The sequence below is a fragment of the Triturus cristatus genome, chromosome 10, assembly GCF_964204655.1.
Source record: "Triturus cristatus chromosome 10, aTriCri1.1, whole genome shotgun sequence".
Lineage (NCBI taxonomy): Eukaryota > Metazoa > Chordata > Amphibia > Caudata > Salamandridae > Triturus > Triturus cristatus.
In genome coordinates this window covers 501,330,760-501,348,029 of record NC_140593.1, presented here as the reverse complement: position 1 = coordinate 501,348,029, position 17,270 = coordinate 501,330,760, and the positions used below count along the sequence as shown (strand labels likewise).

The following is a 17,270-nucleotide window of genomic DNA, read 5'->3' as shown; positions in this document are numbered from 1 at the left end:
ATCTGCACAGGAGAAGTCAAACTGCAACTTGCCCAAGCCTTTGTGACTTCACAAAATTTGAAGTCCAATGTGAATTTAATTTCTTGTCTTCAGACTTGTACTTGTTAGTTTATAGTTCCTTACTGCCTTATGACCTGTATTTATTTGTTCACTATTATTCTATTACATTCTGAAAACTGCTCTGCCACCCCGTTTCCAGGGTCTTTAGGCACTATTTCAAGAAACATCAATAAACAAACAGGAGAAGTAGAGATCATAGTGTTGAGATAGCATCAGCACCAGGCACGCACTAGGCATGAAAGGCTGCAGTAATTGCCTAAACATCCATGGTGCACTCTGGCATCCAATATGGGTTACAACGTGTGCCTCAGTGACCAACAGAAGAAAGGATTAACAAGAACTGGGAAAAATGTATCACAGATATTTAGTTCAACAGTTAAATGTAGAATACGCACGTTACCTTAAATATTCTGAGATACTCAGGTAACACAGTAGAAAACTTCTCAATTGTATACATTTTGGCTTCTTCATTCTGGTCCAAGGCCTTATGAATGCTTCTCCAAAGAATTACCACAATCTCCAACAAACTGGCCATGGAGGCACTGTCGTCAGTTGATAACACCTCGTCTAGGACCTGAAAGGCAAATTTACTGGTGAAGTGTAAAGTTTAAAAAATACCACTGCACTAGTATTTTGAACATTACAATACGAACACTGCCACAGCCTTGTTTTTTTTATGTCAATCTATAAACATCCTGCATGTAAACACTGGAGTGAACATGTTCTACTTCTGATGTACGAGGTAGGATTTCCATATAGTGCATCTACAGCAAACATACGTGGGGGCGCTAGGTGGCGCTGGACCGACATGGCCGCACTTTTGTGAGGCTCCAGCCGGCCAGGCAAATCACGATCCGGTAAGCCCATCCTACAGGCCAGCAAATGACCCGATGACCATACCGGCGAGAGGAGGGACACCTTAGGCCTCTTCTGGGCCAGTTTGGTGGAGAACGGCAGCCGGGAGGAGGAGAAATCGGCTCCTGCGGGCCCGCGGCGACGGGACCGTTGAGAGGGGCGGAGCGACGAGGCGGACTCTGACGCTGCTACAGGCCGGGGATCTTCGGCGACTGCTGGGCCACGGAGCTGGTGCTGTAATCGGATGCTGTGACGGCTGTGGACGCACCGGTGAGCGGGCCGACATTACCGGACAGTCTGGTGCAAGTGCTGGTGAGCGCGGAGCCTCGGAGGCGGCGGGATCGCTCCCCGCGAGCCGCCGGGTAGAAGCCTGCTGCGAGGGCCGGAGCGGCCATTGATGACGCGGTCGCGCTGGATCCATCGAGCTCTGGTGCTGCTGGAGCGCTACTGCCTGCGCTGGGTCCCGGCTGCGCCTCTGACAGCCCCATATCTACCCCGGTGATGATTATGTTGGCTGGCGCAGGGCTGGGCGAGCGCCCGATCTGGGGAGAGGTGCCCTGAACTGGACGTGCTTGTAAGAGGCCTCCCCAGTGTGACACCACAACCCTGCCCTGTGTGCGTGCTTTCCTGCCTCAGCAGCGGGCCTGACGGGTGTGTGGCCGATTATACGGGGGCTGGAGCGGCGCGGAGGACGCAGCGTTCCCTACTACCTGGGGGTCAGCACTGATCACTTGGTGGCTATCCCCCGCCTGGTTGCGCCATTTGGTCCCGGCGGACTGGCGTGGAGTGGTGACGCAGAGGGGAGTGTGCGCGGCCTGTGTTCGGTACCGACAGCGTGCGTCGTCCAACCCACTCCCCGCTTGAACTGACCCCAGCGGTGGCGGCTACTATGGGTAAGACGGACACGAAACAATCAACGCTACCTTTCAGCTCCGTGAAGGGGAAAAAGACACGCGCACAGAATGCGGATGGCGGGGAGACGGACCCCGGCGTGGAGGATGATTTGGACTGGAAGTCCTTGCTCTTGGGCATGCAGCGGAGCCTAACCTCCATCGACGCAAAGATTGATACTATGAATGCCAGGCTGGACACGGTGGTGCAGCGACTGGATCAGCACGGAGAGCGGCTCGAGGAGGCGGAGGGTCGGATCTCGGTGTTGGAAGATGGAGCCGGGACTAACGCCACCAAACTCTCCCAGATGGACCGCCTCCTCAAAATCATAGCGGAGAAAAACGAAGATTTGGAGGCGCGGTCCCGGAGAAATAACGTTCGCCTGATTGGTCTGGCGGAATCCAGTGGCGGTGGCCGCATGGAGGAGTTCATAGAGCGCCTACTGACAGATAAATTTGGCCGGGACGCCTTTTCGCCTCAGCTGGTGGTGGAACGGGCCCACAGATCCTTGGGTCCTCGACCGGTCCCGGGAGCTCCGCCGCGCCCGGTGATTATCAAGTTCCTCAACTACAGAGACCGGGACACCCTGCTGCGCCTGGCACGTGAGCAGCAACCGATCCAGCACGAGAACACTACACTCTCTTTCTTCCCGGACTTCACCCAGATGGTACAGGAGGCCCGTCGCAAGTTTGTGGGAGTAAAGAAAAAGCTGCAGCAACGCGACATCCCATACTCAATGCATTATCCCGCTAAGCTCAAGGTCACGCATCACGGCAAAGTCCACTTTTTCGTTAACCCACAACAAGTAGAAGACTTCCTACGGGGCCGTGGGTCCTCCGCGTCTCCGAGGCGCAGCCCCGGGGCGAGATCTGGATCCCGGTCCCCGACGTCAGCTCCGGACTGATGAGTATTACACCATGTAGTCATAATGTCTACTTCTGTCTTCTCTCCTCTGTGTCCCTCTCACTCCTCCTTCTCCACTCTTGGCTGCTCCCCCCCCTTACCTCTTCCCCAAATTTACTCACGCTCCCTTTCTGACTGTAAGAATGGACTGGCGGACTCCACAAGCTGGACTGTTTGGCTACACGGGAAAGTGGGTCCAGACCTTTGATTCCTGTCCAAATTGGGGGGGATGGGGGGAGAATATGGAATTTGAGTGTCCCACTCATATCGCCACTTGTTATTCAGGAGGAGCTGGCGAGGTTGAGGTGGCTGCTATTTGCCTTGGCACTCCCCCTCCCACCCCACTTTCGCTCCCAGCCCTTTGGCGGCGGCGACATAGTGGGTGAAATATCGGGATAGGGGAGGGTAGGTCCAGCTCACTGGTGCTACCCAAAGAGGGAATACCCCATACGAATGGCTTTGTTTGATGGGGGGGTCGGGGGGGGTATGGTTCCCGGCAGGATTGGGCTGTCGCGGTGGGAGGGGGTGGGGTGTGGGAGGGACGGGTTGTTGAGGGGATTGTTGATTGATAATTTTTCCTCTGACGAGTTTGTTGAGTCGGTAGGAGCGGGTGAGGGGAGGGAATGTATATACAGCATTACACTGATCCATTGGACCAATCACACATATACATTGGAGTTGATGAAACGGCGATACATGTGGTGGTGCCTGAAGTCGGTAGTGTGCCGCCTCGTGGGTCTAGAGGTGGATGTGCGACTGGCAGTTCGGGCATGGCTGAGAGCCGATCCGCAAGCGGGCATCTGGCGTCAGTTGGTGTGACTGCACAGGAGGGAGATACGGCGCCGCGCGACCCGCATAGTAGAGTGAATGTTCTGGCCTGGAATGTACGGGGGTTGGGTGACCCGCGCAAGCGCCGCCAGGTTCTGGGGTATCTCGATCGCCATCAAATACATATAGCGCTGCTGCAGGAAACGCATACGGACCCTCGGGGCATACCTCCCTTTGCGTCCCGCTGGGCGTCTTATAGCCTATTCTCCTCTTATTCTACCTATTCTAGAGGAACGGCCATTCTGGTCAAGAAGCACACCCCCTTTGTGCCCCTAGGAGAAAAAACGGATGCCGAGGGACGGTTCTGTGTCGCGTGGGGCCGCATGGGCAACGCCACGATCACTATCGTGTCCTCCTACGGGCCCAACCTGGATGAGCCCACCCACTTTATCTCCCTATGGGAAGTTATATTGGGGGTAGGATCCACTCACCTGCTCTGGGGGGGCGATTTCAATGTTACCTTGAATCCGTCTCTTGACCGTTCCAATGTAGATACTCCACACCACCCCCGCTCTCAGGCATATCTCTCTGACCTGCTGACCCATCATTTGCTGATAGACGCTTGGCGCCGGATACACCCAGATACGCGGGAGGGTACGCACTGGTCGGCGCTGCACTCCACGTGGGCTCGTTTGGACTACATACTGCTCTCTAGGGGCTTGGGGTCCTCTCTGCTGGCGGCGAGGCACTTACCTCGTACCTTTTCAGATCACGCACCGGTACTGATCACTCTGGCCAGGACGGGGTTGGTCGGGGCACCGCTCCCATGGCGCATGCAACCTAACATCCTCCGGGATGAGCTATTCCAGCACGAAATGTCCCAGGAAATCACGGACTTCATAGATCGCAACAGAGGTTCGGTGGATAGCGCTGCGACGATATGGGAGGCATTCAAGGCCACTATGCGAGGGGTGTGCATCTCGAAGGGTTCGGGGGTACTGCGCTTTCTTCGCGCCACTCTGGCTTCCCTGGAGCGGGACCTGGGGGCGTTGGAGACTGCCCCAGATTTCCTGGAGGACCCCGGAGCGCAGCTAGAATATCGCACTAAGCTCTCGGAATATAAGCGCACCGCGGAGAGGGAGGTCCATTTCAGAGGGAAACACTTCACGGCGCGGGCATATGGGGAAGGGGAGCGACCCGGCAGATTCCTTGCGGGGGTTCTTCGCCCCCCGCAGGGCTCTAATCACATACTGGAAGTCAGAGCCTCGGATGGTTCCATATGCCGGGATACCCCCTCTATACTCTCCTCCTTTGTCTCACACTATTCGGGCTTGTACACATCCAGACGGGAGTCGCCGTTGGAGATGTCCGACTATCTCTCGGAGCTCACTCTCGGATGGTTGTCCAATGCCCAGCGGGACCTCTTGGCGGCCCCTATAGGCCTAGCTGAAATCAAGGAAGCCATAATGCAGACTTCCTCCGGGAAGGCGCCTGGCCTGGACGGATTCCCTATCGATTACTATAAAGCCTTCATTGACCCGCTTGCGGCGGTCCTGCGGGAGGTGTTCGAGGAGGCGAATGAGACTGGCTCGTTGCCACCCAGTATGTCAGAGACCCTGATAGTCTCGCTCCTTAAGCCAGGGAAACCCCCGGATTCCTGCGACTCCTACAGGCCCCTTTCTCTCCTCAACAGCGACGTGAAGATACTAGCCAAGGTTCTGGCGAACCGTGTTAACCTCCTGATTGGAGACTTGATCCTGCCGGATCAGTCGGGGTTCGTCCCGGGCAGGTCTACCTCCCACAATCTGCGGACCCTGTTCTCGGTCCTGAATAATGCGGACCCCTCTCTAGCTTTGGTGGCGGTGTTTTTGGATGCCACCAAGGCGTTCGACTCGGTCGAGTGGGACTACCTCCATTTGATTCTGCGTAACATGGGCATGCCCATAGCCTTCTCCAGATGGATCCAAATCCTGTATCACCGCCCAATGGCAAGAGTACTTATTAATGGGCGGGTCTCCGAACCTTTCCTGGTCACTAGGGGCACTCGGCAGGGATGCCCACTATCGCCGCTCCTCTTTGCCTTGGCAATAGAACCCCTGGCGTCCCGGCTCCGGCAAAACTATCTCGCGGCTTCCTTGCGCTGTCAACGGAGGCAACTCTTGGTGTCGCTCTACGCGGACGACCTCACGCTGTACATCAAACACCCCCGGGAACACTTGAACCCCATTCTCAGAGAGCTTGTCCGGTTCTCGTTGTATTCGGGAATACACATCAACTGGGGCAAATCGGCGGTCTTCCCCTTAACTGCGGGGGTTGACAAATTCCCTCTTGACTTCCCTTTGGAGTGGTGTGACACTGACGTGAAGTATTTGGGGGTGTGGGTCTCCAGGGACCGACAGGAGGTTATGCGTATGAATTATGGCAAGACTTTGGAGGACATACGTACAAGCATAGTTCGATGGCTGACCTTACCGCTGACCATGGCGGGGCGCGTTTCACTTATCAAAATGGTTATACTTCCCAAACTACTTTATTTATTCCTTAATATACCGTTTCATCCGGGGGGCTATTTTTTTAGGGCTCTGCGGACGGAACTCATCCGTCTGGTGTGGGGGGGTAAGAGGCCGCGACTCCGATGGTCTGTGCTCACTCGCCCGTACATACAGGGGGGGCCTCGATATCCCGGATTTTGAGCTCTACTACAACTGCGCTCAGGCGCACTATGCGTATTATTGGTACCACCCTACCCCTTACATGCCACAGATTGCGGTAGAACACTGGTTGGCGGACCCTATCCCGCTGGAGAGCGCGGCCCTCGCGGAGATCCCCTCGTCTCGGGCTGATCGGAATCCCGTTCAGGCCACGGCGCATGCTTGGAGTGTACTGGCTGGCCATGTTGGTGTATCGTTTCTTTATTCCCCACTGATGCCTCTGGTCTACCATCCGGCTCTTCCACTCCTTGAGGAAGGTCTGTTCCAGCGCATCAAACTAAAAATGGGGATCGCGCGGTGGGGGGACTTATTCCATGAGGGTAGGTTTCGTGACCTCCCCCTCCTATTTGGGGCGGCTGTCCCAACTCCCCTAGAGGTCTTTGCGTTTATTCGGCTGCGCAGTGGCCTGCAAAAAATACTGCCGGCATATCCGGCAGAGCCTGCAATCCTGGAGCCGTTCCATTACCTTCTCGACTCCACCTCCCCGTCGCACATGGTCTCCTTGCTTTACCGGCGCATCTACTCTCACGGACGTGGGGACATTCTGAGGTCTCGGGCCGGCTGGGAGACTGAGATTGGCGCAGAGTTCACAGATAAACAGTGGGAGTACTGCTGTCTGCAAACCGAGATGATCTCCTCAAGTAGTAGGTTCCGCATTATTCACTACAAATTCCTACACCGCCTCTATTGCACCCCAGTCCAGATGCATAGGTTTCATCTCCGCGACGACGATCGATGCGATAGGTGTCACTCCCCGGGGTCTGATTTTTTACACCTGGCTTGGACCTGCCCGAGTATAGACGACTATTGGAACCAAGTCTATGCTGCCTTGGGCGAAATGGTTGGAAACCCGCTGCATCCCTCCCCACTTCAGGCTTTGCTGGGATATACCCGAGATATACCCAAGGCGGATCGGCGCTTTGTTACCTGTGCGTTGTTGCTAGCCAAGAGACGTGTGGCATGTCGATGGGGGCGGGGGAGAAGCCCTAAGTTTAAGGAGTGGTTGCGGGATATGCTCACCTGTCAGGAGAATGTTCTACTGTATGCTGAATTGTTGCCACCTGTGTCACGGCCCCCAGACATTTGGGCCCCTCTGACGAGCTACCTCTCCGCTCATGAGGACCAGGATGTGCATTCTAGTGTTGCCGAGGGATAGTGTCGGATGCTTGTGTATGGCATGGTGAATGGGCTGAGGTACCCATCTGGTGAGATTACGGACCGCAAGGGCCCTGGGAGTTCTTGTATTCTTCTCTGGCCTAAGGGACTACTACGATCTAAAGATTGCCTCCAATGTAATGTAATATGTGAAATGGTGATATTGCAGTGTCTCCTTTTTACCAATACGTGTGATGCTTGTTGGTTTCCTCTTGCTGTATAAATTTAAAAAATAAAGAGTTAAAAAAAAAAAAAAAAAACATACGTACACTGACATTTTCTTTTTCACTTTCTTCCGCTTCATTAACATCTCCTCTAGCCTCCTTCATTGCTCGCTGAATGCAGGCATTTAAACAACGACGGATCGTCAGCATTAATTTAGCTGAAAACAGAAAATAGATAAAAATACCGCATAAAAAAAAAGCTCACTCACAAGAACACGTTTACAGATGGACAAAATAAATTAAAGGTAAAAGAACCACAAAACAAGCCATTATTGTTGTTATTGTCGTTTAGAACTTGTGTAAGGTACAGTTTACAATTAGCGTGCACTGCAGGGCATCTTATGTCGTCCACAGTAAGACTTTCCAAACATTTTCATGGCAGGCAAGAGGGAGATTTGTTCTAATGTTCTGAAAGTCCGGCAAAAAGGTTGATTTAGCAAAAATGCCCTTGTAAATTGTTTTGTCAAAACCTTTAGCAACTGTTTGAAAACAGACAATCTGGCTTAACGGAATCCAACTCGAGGAGGTAAAAAAATACAAATACTTAGGCCTTTATATCGACAACTCAAGAAATCTTACGGAGCACAAAAAATATATGTCTCAGAGATTAAGCGCACTAACATTTGCGTTTAGCCTATTAGCTAAAAAGCTGAAGGGCCCCTCTTATAAACCTTTGCTCGCCGTAATGAAGGCAAAAATGTTGCCAACTCGAACATATTCCAGCTTCCAAGGTCAGCTTACCCAGCTCAGGTTCGGCTGGAATTCGGTCTTACAAATGAAGTAGTTGGCAGAATGTACGCAACGGTGAAAACCTGGTACCGCTTCAAGGTAATGCTGCTACATCAAAAATTAACAAGGCCATCTGGTCCGAACGAAACCAAGACAAATCTTCTCCTTTTAATCAATACCTTTGTAAATCCCTTTCGGCCACATGTACGACGGAAATATGGAAAGAATACTTGCCGTACCAATCGTTTAAACAAGTTGTAAATAAAGCTTCAAAATCTCATTCACTGCTACTGGACAAAAATATCCTAAGATCAAGGTCGCACGCCTGGATGGTGATAAACCACTATAAGTCCCTCGCACCGGTGGCTTATTTATGCAAAACTTATTCAATTAACATAAAAAAACAACTTATGGCACTGCGTTTTGGAACATTACCATCTCAGGCTGATCAGCCAGCTTGGCTGCACACAGGCCCTATATCGTGCCGGCTGTGCAATCATCACAAAGAAGACTTTATTCATATAATTTGTATATGTAAAAAACTGCGGGTTGAACGTGCAATCCTTCTAAAGACAAGTTTCAACGAAAGAGGTACTAGATCCTGCAGAGCCGCAATAATGGCGTGCCTAAGCCCCTCAGACCCCCCATTGCATAGCAGACTGATCAAATTTCTTAAAGCCTTTAAAAAGCATTGCTAAAAGGGTCGGAAGCTGGTCAAATGATGTCTAACTTTCTGCATTGAACTTTTAAGAAACAAAATGATTTTATACTTAAATTTCTGTTTTAACTGCTCATTGTAATCTTGTGCTTTTGCTACTTGTTTTAAATTATTATGGTTTTAACTAACTAAATAATAAACATTACTTACTTTGTTTGAATTTTATTTCTACAATGGTGGATCTTGAAACACAGCTTTCGTTCCATTCTTTAATGGATTATGCTTTTTTGTTTTAGTTGGACTCCTGTCTCATTTTGTTTTGCTTTTGGCAATATCGATGTTTCTAATCGGTTTCAAACTGCAGGAAGACCATATCAATGATTACCCAAAGACATTTCTACCTATTACCAAAGAGGACGGTGTCAAGCCTTATAGAATGGAGAAGATTAGAATGTGCAAAAGGGATTTACATAGTAATCAGAGAAGATTCCTACTCATCTTTCACAAGTTAAAGTTGTGCAACAACTCTTCTCATGATGCTGTACTTTGAAAAGCAGATCAGCCTTTAAAGGTTCATGAATTGTTTTCTTCTCAAATTAACAGGCTCTCAAACCAATGGAACTTAAGGGCTCGACTATCAAGCAACCTTTCGCTATGTCAGCTCTCATACCGCTCCGTCAAAACTTGGCTAAAACTATTTTCTTCTGTTTTTTAATAATAATGTGTACAGGGTACTCAATACACAGATGTTACAATTCGGGAGACCTCAAGAAGTCTCCTGAAGTGTAACATCTGTGTATTGAGTACCATGTACACATTATTATTAAAAAATAGAAAAAAATACCCATACTTCCTGTATGTGTACAGACATAAGAGGCTATCTGTTATTGCGATTGTGCGCAAAACCTAGCGCACAGCCAATACTTTATATTTACTGAAAGAAGAGGAGTTTATGTCAACTTTAAAGAGATTGTTTTTTGTGTTTTGTTGTACAGTTTTTGTTTTGTTGTTTGATCTGAATGTTATTACTATGTAATGCCATACAGCAACATACTTTTGTACAAAAGAGTTGATGAATCCAACCGGATACGTTAAAATAAAAATGTATGAAGTACGAGTTACTTACCTTCGGTAACGATCTATCTGGTAGAGACGATTCTAGCCGCAGATTCCTTCACGTAGAATTATCTCCAGACGTGAGCCTGGACCCGGAAAACTTTCTTGCCCAGCATCCTTGCGCGCAGGGGGGACGGCATCAGCGACTCCGCCCACGCGTCGCCCGCATACATGACGTCAGCGAGGTCACATAAGTCCCGGCGCGCCTACATCAGTTTTCTTCGGAGAAATTTTCCGCGCCACAACACGGAGCCAGCACACAAAACTGTGAGAGTATAGGAACAGTGTGCGAAAAAGCAGAAAAAGGAATGGTGAGGAACAACACCAGAAAGAGCAGTGCCCGACACTGCAGTACCCCAAGGCAGGGAAAGAATAAAGAACAGAGCAGCAACCCTGCCAGTACGGAGACAGCCAGCCCCCCCCCCCCCCCCCCCCCCCAGAGACATATGTAAAAATGTCACGATAACATGCAACAGGACTACAACTCCAACCAAAGACAAGGAAGGGGAACCAGTCGGGGACACACACGGAATGACAAAACTCCAAGACATCCCCATCACAGAGTGTGACAACCCCCATCAGGAACTAGGGCAGAGGCACAGCCAAAAGACCACAACCTCAAGGATCGCAAAAAACCACAGAACCCTAGGAATAAAAAAAAAGGGTAGGGTTGGGGGGGGGGGGGGGGATTAAGCCCCAAACCAGAGCAAACAGAGCAGAAGGGCCAGAAGTACCAACAAACCTCTCCTCCCATGTGACAACGGGGAGGAAAAAGGAACAGCCTGACAGAAAGAGGGACAGAATGTACTCATAGAAGACACAGCCACCCACAGGGAAGCGAGTGCAAAAATCAAACCACAAACCCTCGCAGAACGGGGAGGAAGGGCGGGCCGTGAAGGAATCTGCGGCTAGAATCGTCTCTACCAGATACATCATTACCGAAGGTAAGTAAATCGGACATCTGATAGAGACTGACCATCCCCCCCACAGGGAAAAGAGGTAGAACCGGATGCAAGGCCCACTGGAAGCAGCGGACAAGGCAGGATGACAGTCCCACTATAGCCCCAAGAAGGCACAACGGTGCAGAAAGAACAAGAGGGCGGCACTGGCCAGCTCCGCCAGACACCAGGGACACCACAGAACGAAACACTCAAAGCTAAAAGGCGAAGAATAAGGTTGCATTTGCAACATCTCTATAAAAAAAAAAAAAAAGAAGAGGGGGACCAGGGAGCCAATTAATGGTCCAGTTTCCATGCTCCCAAAATTACATTCCATCAAAAAGAGGACACTGTTCCGAGGCAGGGTTCAAAAGGTTACCCGTATGCCTCGTAATAAAAAGGAAAAAGAATCATAAAAAGACGTCCTAAGTAGGGTGGGCTCATAAGGCAGGGGAAAGAGCATGTCTTGCCTCTTGTTGCCCTCACACACCCCGAAAGGTGTCATGCTTCATCATCGGGCATGTGCTCCTCGTTGGGCCGGCGCTGCAATTCCCAACGGGTTCCCCGAAGCGCCACTTTGTCGGAGATCTTTTGAGGCATGCCGGATGGTGCATGAGGGCGTGTGGGGTGGGTCCTATATAAGGGTAACAAAAAATGTGTGCATAATGAGTTAAAACTGACAAGGGGCAACCTACAAGAGGTTGTAATGATATGATAGCCCTCTTGGCAGTATAAAAATTCTAAATAAGAGTATCATCCCAAATGGCACAATATGCCTAAGTATCATAAAAACGGCCAACATGTTAAGTGTCTCTGTTGCCGCTAAGGTCATTGGCGCTTCTTCAGGACCAGGATATAGGAAAAAATAGTGGAGTGCACGTGAGTAAAAAGAGTCAAAGATAAATACCCAGAATGCATGTCAGGGCGGGCCATTATGCTGCTCCTGATCAATACCTGGGACAAGCAAAGAAAAGAAATAATAAAGAGTACATAGGACGAGCATTAGACTTGCTTAATGCAACGTAGTGTGCCACAATCGTGTGCACAACATACCAATGTCATAGAAAAAGAAAAAGGAGAAGAACAAGACCAAGTGAGGATAGGAAACTCCCTCATTAAACTTAGCCCAGAGAGGTGTATCGTGGCGGATCTACTCATCATGGAAATCATATTGCAGGAAGGGTGTAATGCATCCCTATTTATAAAAATGCTACACAGCCACTTATGAGGAAAGGCAGACTGCAAAAGGGGGCCTCTGGTCGAAGGGTGAAGAGAAAGGCACACCGGATCACGCGGTGCCGGATGGTGGTGGTGCAGAAGGTGCTGGGGCACCGGGTCCACCATGGCGGGACGGCCCCAAGTCCCCAAGAAAGAAGAGTGGAGTGAATCCTCGAAGGGAAGCAACAGTTCCCTACCACCAGAGCCCGATGGAGAACCTCCAGAAGATGATCTGCGGGGAAATGGGTAGCTGTATCCCCCATGCGCAAAATTCCCACAGCCGTGGAAACAGCGCGGGCGAAAGCCGCACCCGCCTCCATAGGGCCCCGTGGAGGGGAAAACAGCTCCTCGTTAGGTGACTGCTTCAAGCTAAGGCGGCCATCCCCCAAGCCAACCGGAGGAAGGAAGGGCCAAGGCCGGAAAGAAGGAAGAGGGACCGAGGAGTGGGGGACTTGCGGCTCCTCCGGCGAAGAACGCGGTCGTGGAGATGGCGATAAGCTGCTTTTAGACGACGTCGGGGGAAAAAGCCACGATATGGCGGCCCGGCTCCGGCGAGGATGACACCAGCAACCGCTGAACCTCTGGAGAAGAGGAGGCGTCCGAAGACGAGTCAAAGACCAGACGTCGGCCCGGCGCCGTAGAGTCCGCAACCTGAGGCAGGACACCGTCGTTGACCAGCGGAGGAGACGCCGGGGCGACCTCCAACACCGCACAAGGCGCAGGAGACAGGAGCTGGGCCGGAGCAGCGAAGAGGCGGCGCCGACCTGACTTCCGATGAGGCAGCCGCCTGCGTGGAGAGACAAGAAGGGCCCGGGGAGGGACGAGGAGACCCCCGCCAGCCGCGACTCGTGACAAGGCGAGATGGGCTCTCCGCTGACCCCTGTGGCGCCGCCAGGACTAACAGCCAGCGGCGCCGTCACCTCGACCTCGGACAAGGCCGCTGCCTGTCCCGAGGACAGAGAGGGGCTCGGGGGTGCGACCTGAGCCCCAGCGACCTCCCGCGACACCACATGGACTCCCGCGGAAGTTTGCGGCGAAGCAGAGGCACCGCGGTCCGAAGGATGGACCCCCCGAAGGGCCGCACTCCAACGGCACCACATCCTCCGAGCTGCGGAGGGCCCCGCACACTGCAAGGGATCCGCTGACGTCCCAGGAGGGGGAGAAGGAGGAGGAGAAGCCAGCGTGGCCTGCAAAGCCGCCGCCTATGTCTCCATCTGGGCTCTGGTCGCCCCCACGCCGGGAAACAGCAGATAAGGGGACGACACACAGGACCACACCACCCGTGGAGAGCCCACGCCCCTGACAGGCAAGAACCCGACCCTCGGGGACAAACTGCGACACTTACCAATAGGTGAGATCGATGTCGGCAAGGGAAGCCGCGGGTCCGAGAACCCTCCGCAGGGACCGGGCGAGATGACGACGCTGACCTGGGCACACGGGCCAAAAGAAGTTTGATCCGGCGCTCCCGCCGGGACTTCGGCTTCATCTGCTGGCTCACAATCAGTGGAGTCATGGTGCTCCCCCAAACACCACATACAGATGGGGTGAGTATCCGTCACCGACATGAGGCGGCCACACGACGAAGTTTTAAAGCCCGAAGGCATTCGCACACTATTCCCACACACGCAGCAATAGCCTAAGGGAAAGGCCTAAACAGGCCCAGAGCACAAACCGGATCTGCGTTGCACGCGGAAAAGGAAAAAACTGACGTAGGCGCACCGCGGTGGGACTTATGTGACCTCGCTGACATCACGTACGCGGACAACGCCTGGGCGGAGTCGCGTGATGCCGTCCCCCCGGTGTGCAGTGATGCTGGGCAAGAAAGTTTTCCGGGTCCAGTCTCACGCCTGGGGATAATTCTACGAGAAGGAATCTGCGGCTAGTAGTCTCTATCAGATATTAGTATTTCAATCAATGATTAATTTAGGTAATCATTTCGATGGAATAGCAGTGCATATATTTATTTCAGCATCTCCGCTTGTGTTGTGTTTTGGTCTTTTAAGAGAAGGCTGCTGTGGCGCAGGAAAGGTAAGGAGCACTTAGCTGTTTACAGATAAACATATGTGCTGGCTGCATGTTCAAGACTACTGTCGTGCTCAGCCCAGTAACTATGCACAGGTAGCCTGGAGCAGAGGGACTCTGCAGGATAGGCTTTATAGTAGCAGCGAGCACTCATAGGTAAAGTCAGTATTTATTTATTTATGCAATTTGTTAAGCGCACAAATACCCTTGCAGTGACAATTTATTATATACATAGGGGGAAACCTGCCTTCAATTTCAGTTTTGCTTCCCTTTGGTCTACAAAGTACAGCAAGATAAACTGGTGAAAAGAGTGCGCTGGTATAAATATGCAAGTCACAAGCAGATGTATGTACATCTTAAGGGTTGTACTGAATTTTCATATTTTTCTGGCTCAGCTCAGGCCTTTTGTCACCCTGCTGGGCCAAGTTAATTACATTTCCCTTCAGCATATGGAACATAGGCCTTCCCACACACAGAGTAATTAACAGTGCTTCTCTCAGCTCCTGAGGAGGAAGGGGTGGGGAAGAAATTCGCTCACTAACTGTCACACTGTATCAGGCTGAGGACAACCAACGCCCACTGAATAAAGGAGGAAGCCCAGATTACTGGAGCCAAAACAGGAGGGGGCGTCTCTCTGAAGTTTTGGGGGAAAGGCAGGAGCGGATAGGTGATGCAGCACTCTACGATTGGCCAGGTGTGGCTAGCTGCTAGAACCTTACACCCCCATTTAAAAACATTACAGAAAGGAGAGAGGGTGTTTTTTACAGGAACTGCGACAGCAGCCATGGACATCTGGAAGGGCAAATTCCCTAATGGCCTAAGGGACTAAGGACTCTGTCCCCCATTGACCCCAGGCCCAGTGGGTCTCTCCAAGGGCCAGTGAGGCTGCCCCCCTTACACCCTCTGAGTATCAATTGGGGGAAAGGTCTAGACTCTTGCGCCCCAAAAGGAGAAGAGGAGCACCACAGACAATGACCAGAAAGAAAGCTGGTGCAGGGAGCTATGGAACCAACTCCCTGCTAAGTACACCAACCATGAGGCCAGAAGGCCTGCTGGTGGATAGCACTCGCCACCAGGGGTAGAAAAGCCCAGGAGTGTCCAAATTGCCCCAATGGGGCCAGAGTTATGGCCTTTTTAAGGCTGGTGTTCTTTAACCCCCCCAACAAGGATTGAAGCATGTGGGCTCTGCCACATCTTTGAAAAATTATCCTGGGCTGGGCAGGATTGGTTTATTAGTTTGTCTCAGGGAGGGGGCGTGTGTGAGACCCCCCTCCCCGCAACCTCAGTTGCCACTGAGTCCCCCCACCTTCCCAGGTGACAGCGCAAGATTGAGGGGAACGCAGACGCGCTACCAACTCTCCCATCCCCGAAAGAAACAAGGGGCTTCTCTCCCCATGCCTGAGAGGAGCAGGCGGCCACCACACACAATAAAACATGCCTGCATGGAGCTGGCAGGAAAGAAGCACCCTGCCAACTCCCGTGCCAGCTGAGGCTACTAGGGTGGACTTTGCGAGCTGCACTGAACAAGGAGGGGTGCCAAGGTGGGACCGGGCACTTCAGATTAATTAAAAAAAATAAAAATTAAAAAACGAAAGGGAAAGGACGTGCTATGCAAGGCCTTGCACCAGTAAACAAAGCGGACCCAGACGCTTATAAAAAATTCATGTTCCGGCTGAAGAGAGGCGCCATAATGCCCTGCGGGGATGTACTCTATATATTTTTGTTGGCTTTGTGGTGGTCCCAAAACGAGCAGTGGCAACACCAACATATTCTAAAAATGTGTTTGGGGGTTGCAGGAAGGCTGCAACTCCCCAGAATTTCGGGCCCCAAGGATTTTCAACATTTACAAAGCACATCCAAGGGTGGAGCATTTGTTCAACAGCTTTGAGTGCAGCACCCTAGAGAGGCTGGTTCTATTGCTGCATTTTATGTGGCCTGGAAGTGTATAAAATAAAACAGACATGTTATGTTTGTTTTTAAGGCTTTATTAACCATTTAACTTCCCAGTGATTTTTCAGTAACATTTAAATGTTACATTGATATTAAGGATTGCATTTCGACATGATAAATGACTATAGTGAAATATTGATGATTTGTAACATATTTGTTTGCATTTTAATAGATGCTCATTACCAAACAGGACAGGTCTGATAGGATAGCTTGCACTTTAAAAATCAGTGTCCTACGTAATCATTCAAAGACTGCTGTTCAAATTAGGGCTAAAAGGATTTCAGCATACAAAGTCACCCTATTCAATGCAAACAGCACTTTTTATGCAAGTCAGCTGGTGAATGTGTAAACTGTGCCTTAAAGTGTAACCTCTTGCTTGCTATGGACGTGGTTGAACAATCCTCAGCACCAGTGTTCAGGACGGCTACAGAAGGTCCTGGCAACGGAGGAAGGAAATCGCTCTGGTGCGAGCACCAGAGGGATTTCATTTTATTGAATTCAGCCTCAGGAGCTGGGGAAGAGCTTTCCCGGAACCCAAGGCTGTTTTTTTCTTCCCTGAAATGAGATGATCTTCTCATTTCACTTTCACTGTATCTCAGTGCTTGGCGCATATCTCAGCCACCTCAAGCACCGGTGTGGACGGGGGAGGTGTCATTGGAAAGGAGAGAATCTCCTCTTTCCAATTGCACCTTTCACTAGTGGATACCTTCTTGGGGATCGTCGCACGAGGGCGAACCCCAGGCAGGGATTCACCACTAGAAAGTAGTGACTGTTTGATTGGGGGGGGGGGGTGGACTGTCCCCTAACTAGGGGCTAGTGCTCCCCTCTCTCCCTCCTTCCCACAGACCCCAAGCACACTTGACACCAGAGATATTTTTTATAATGGCAGAATGGGTGGCACTCCCAGGCATCAAGCCTTGCCTCCACCCATCCAAATAACCCCCAGCAGTCTTTCTGCCACCTATTGGGAGCAGAGAGAAGGGGTTTTATCCAATCTGCCCCGATGGAGGGGCAGAAAGCCCACTAGACACCAGGTAGTTTTTTTTTTTGTTTTCTTATTGTTTTTTAAAAT

General features: G+C 51.2%; 1 protein-coding gene across 3 annotated transcripts in view; it reads right to left on the bottom strand.

Annotated features, from left to right (window-relative positions):
• Positions 1-17,270, bottom strand: part of NCAPG2 (non-SMC condensin II complex subunit G2) — a 403,487-nt gene that overhangs the window by 241,182 nt on the left and 145,035 nt on the right. For 2 of the 3 annotated variants that reach the window (XM_085631953.1, XM_085631952.1), the window contains exons 15-16: positions 7,613-7,725; positions 461-634 (exon numbers count right to left, since the gene is read on the bottom strand). In XM_085631953.1, the coding sequence (XP_085488079.1) occupies positions 461-634; positions 7,613-7,725 (287 nt within the window). The remainder of the gene's footprint in view (positions 1-460; positions 635-7,612; positions 7,726-17,270) is intronic. The other variant, XM_085631954.1, reaches the window with a different exon arrangement.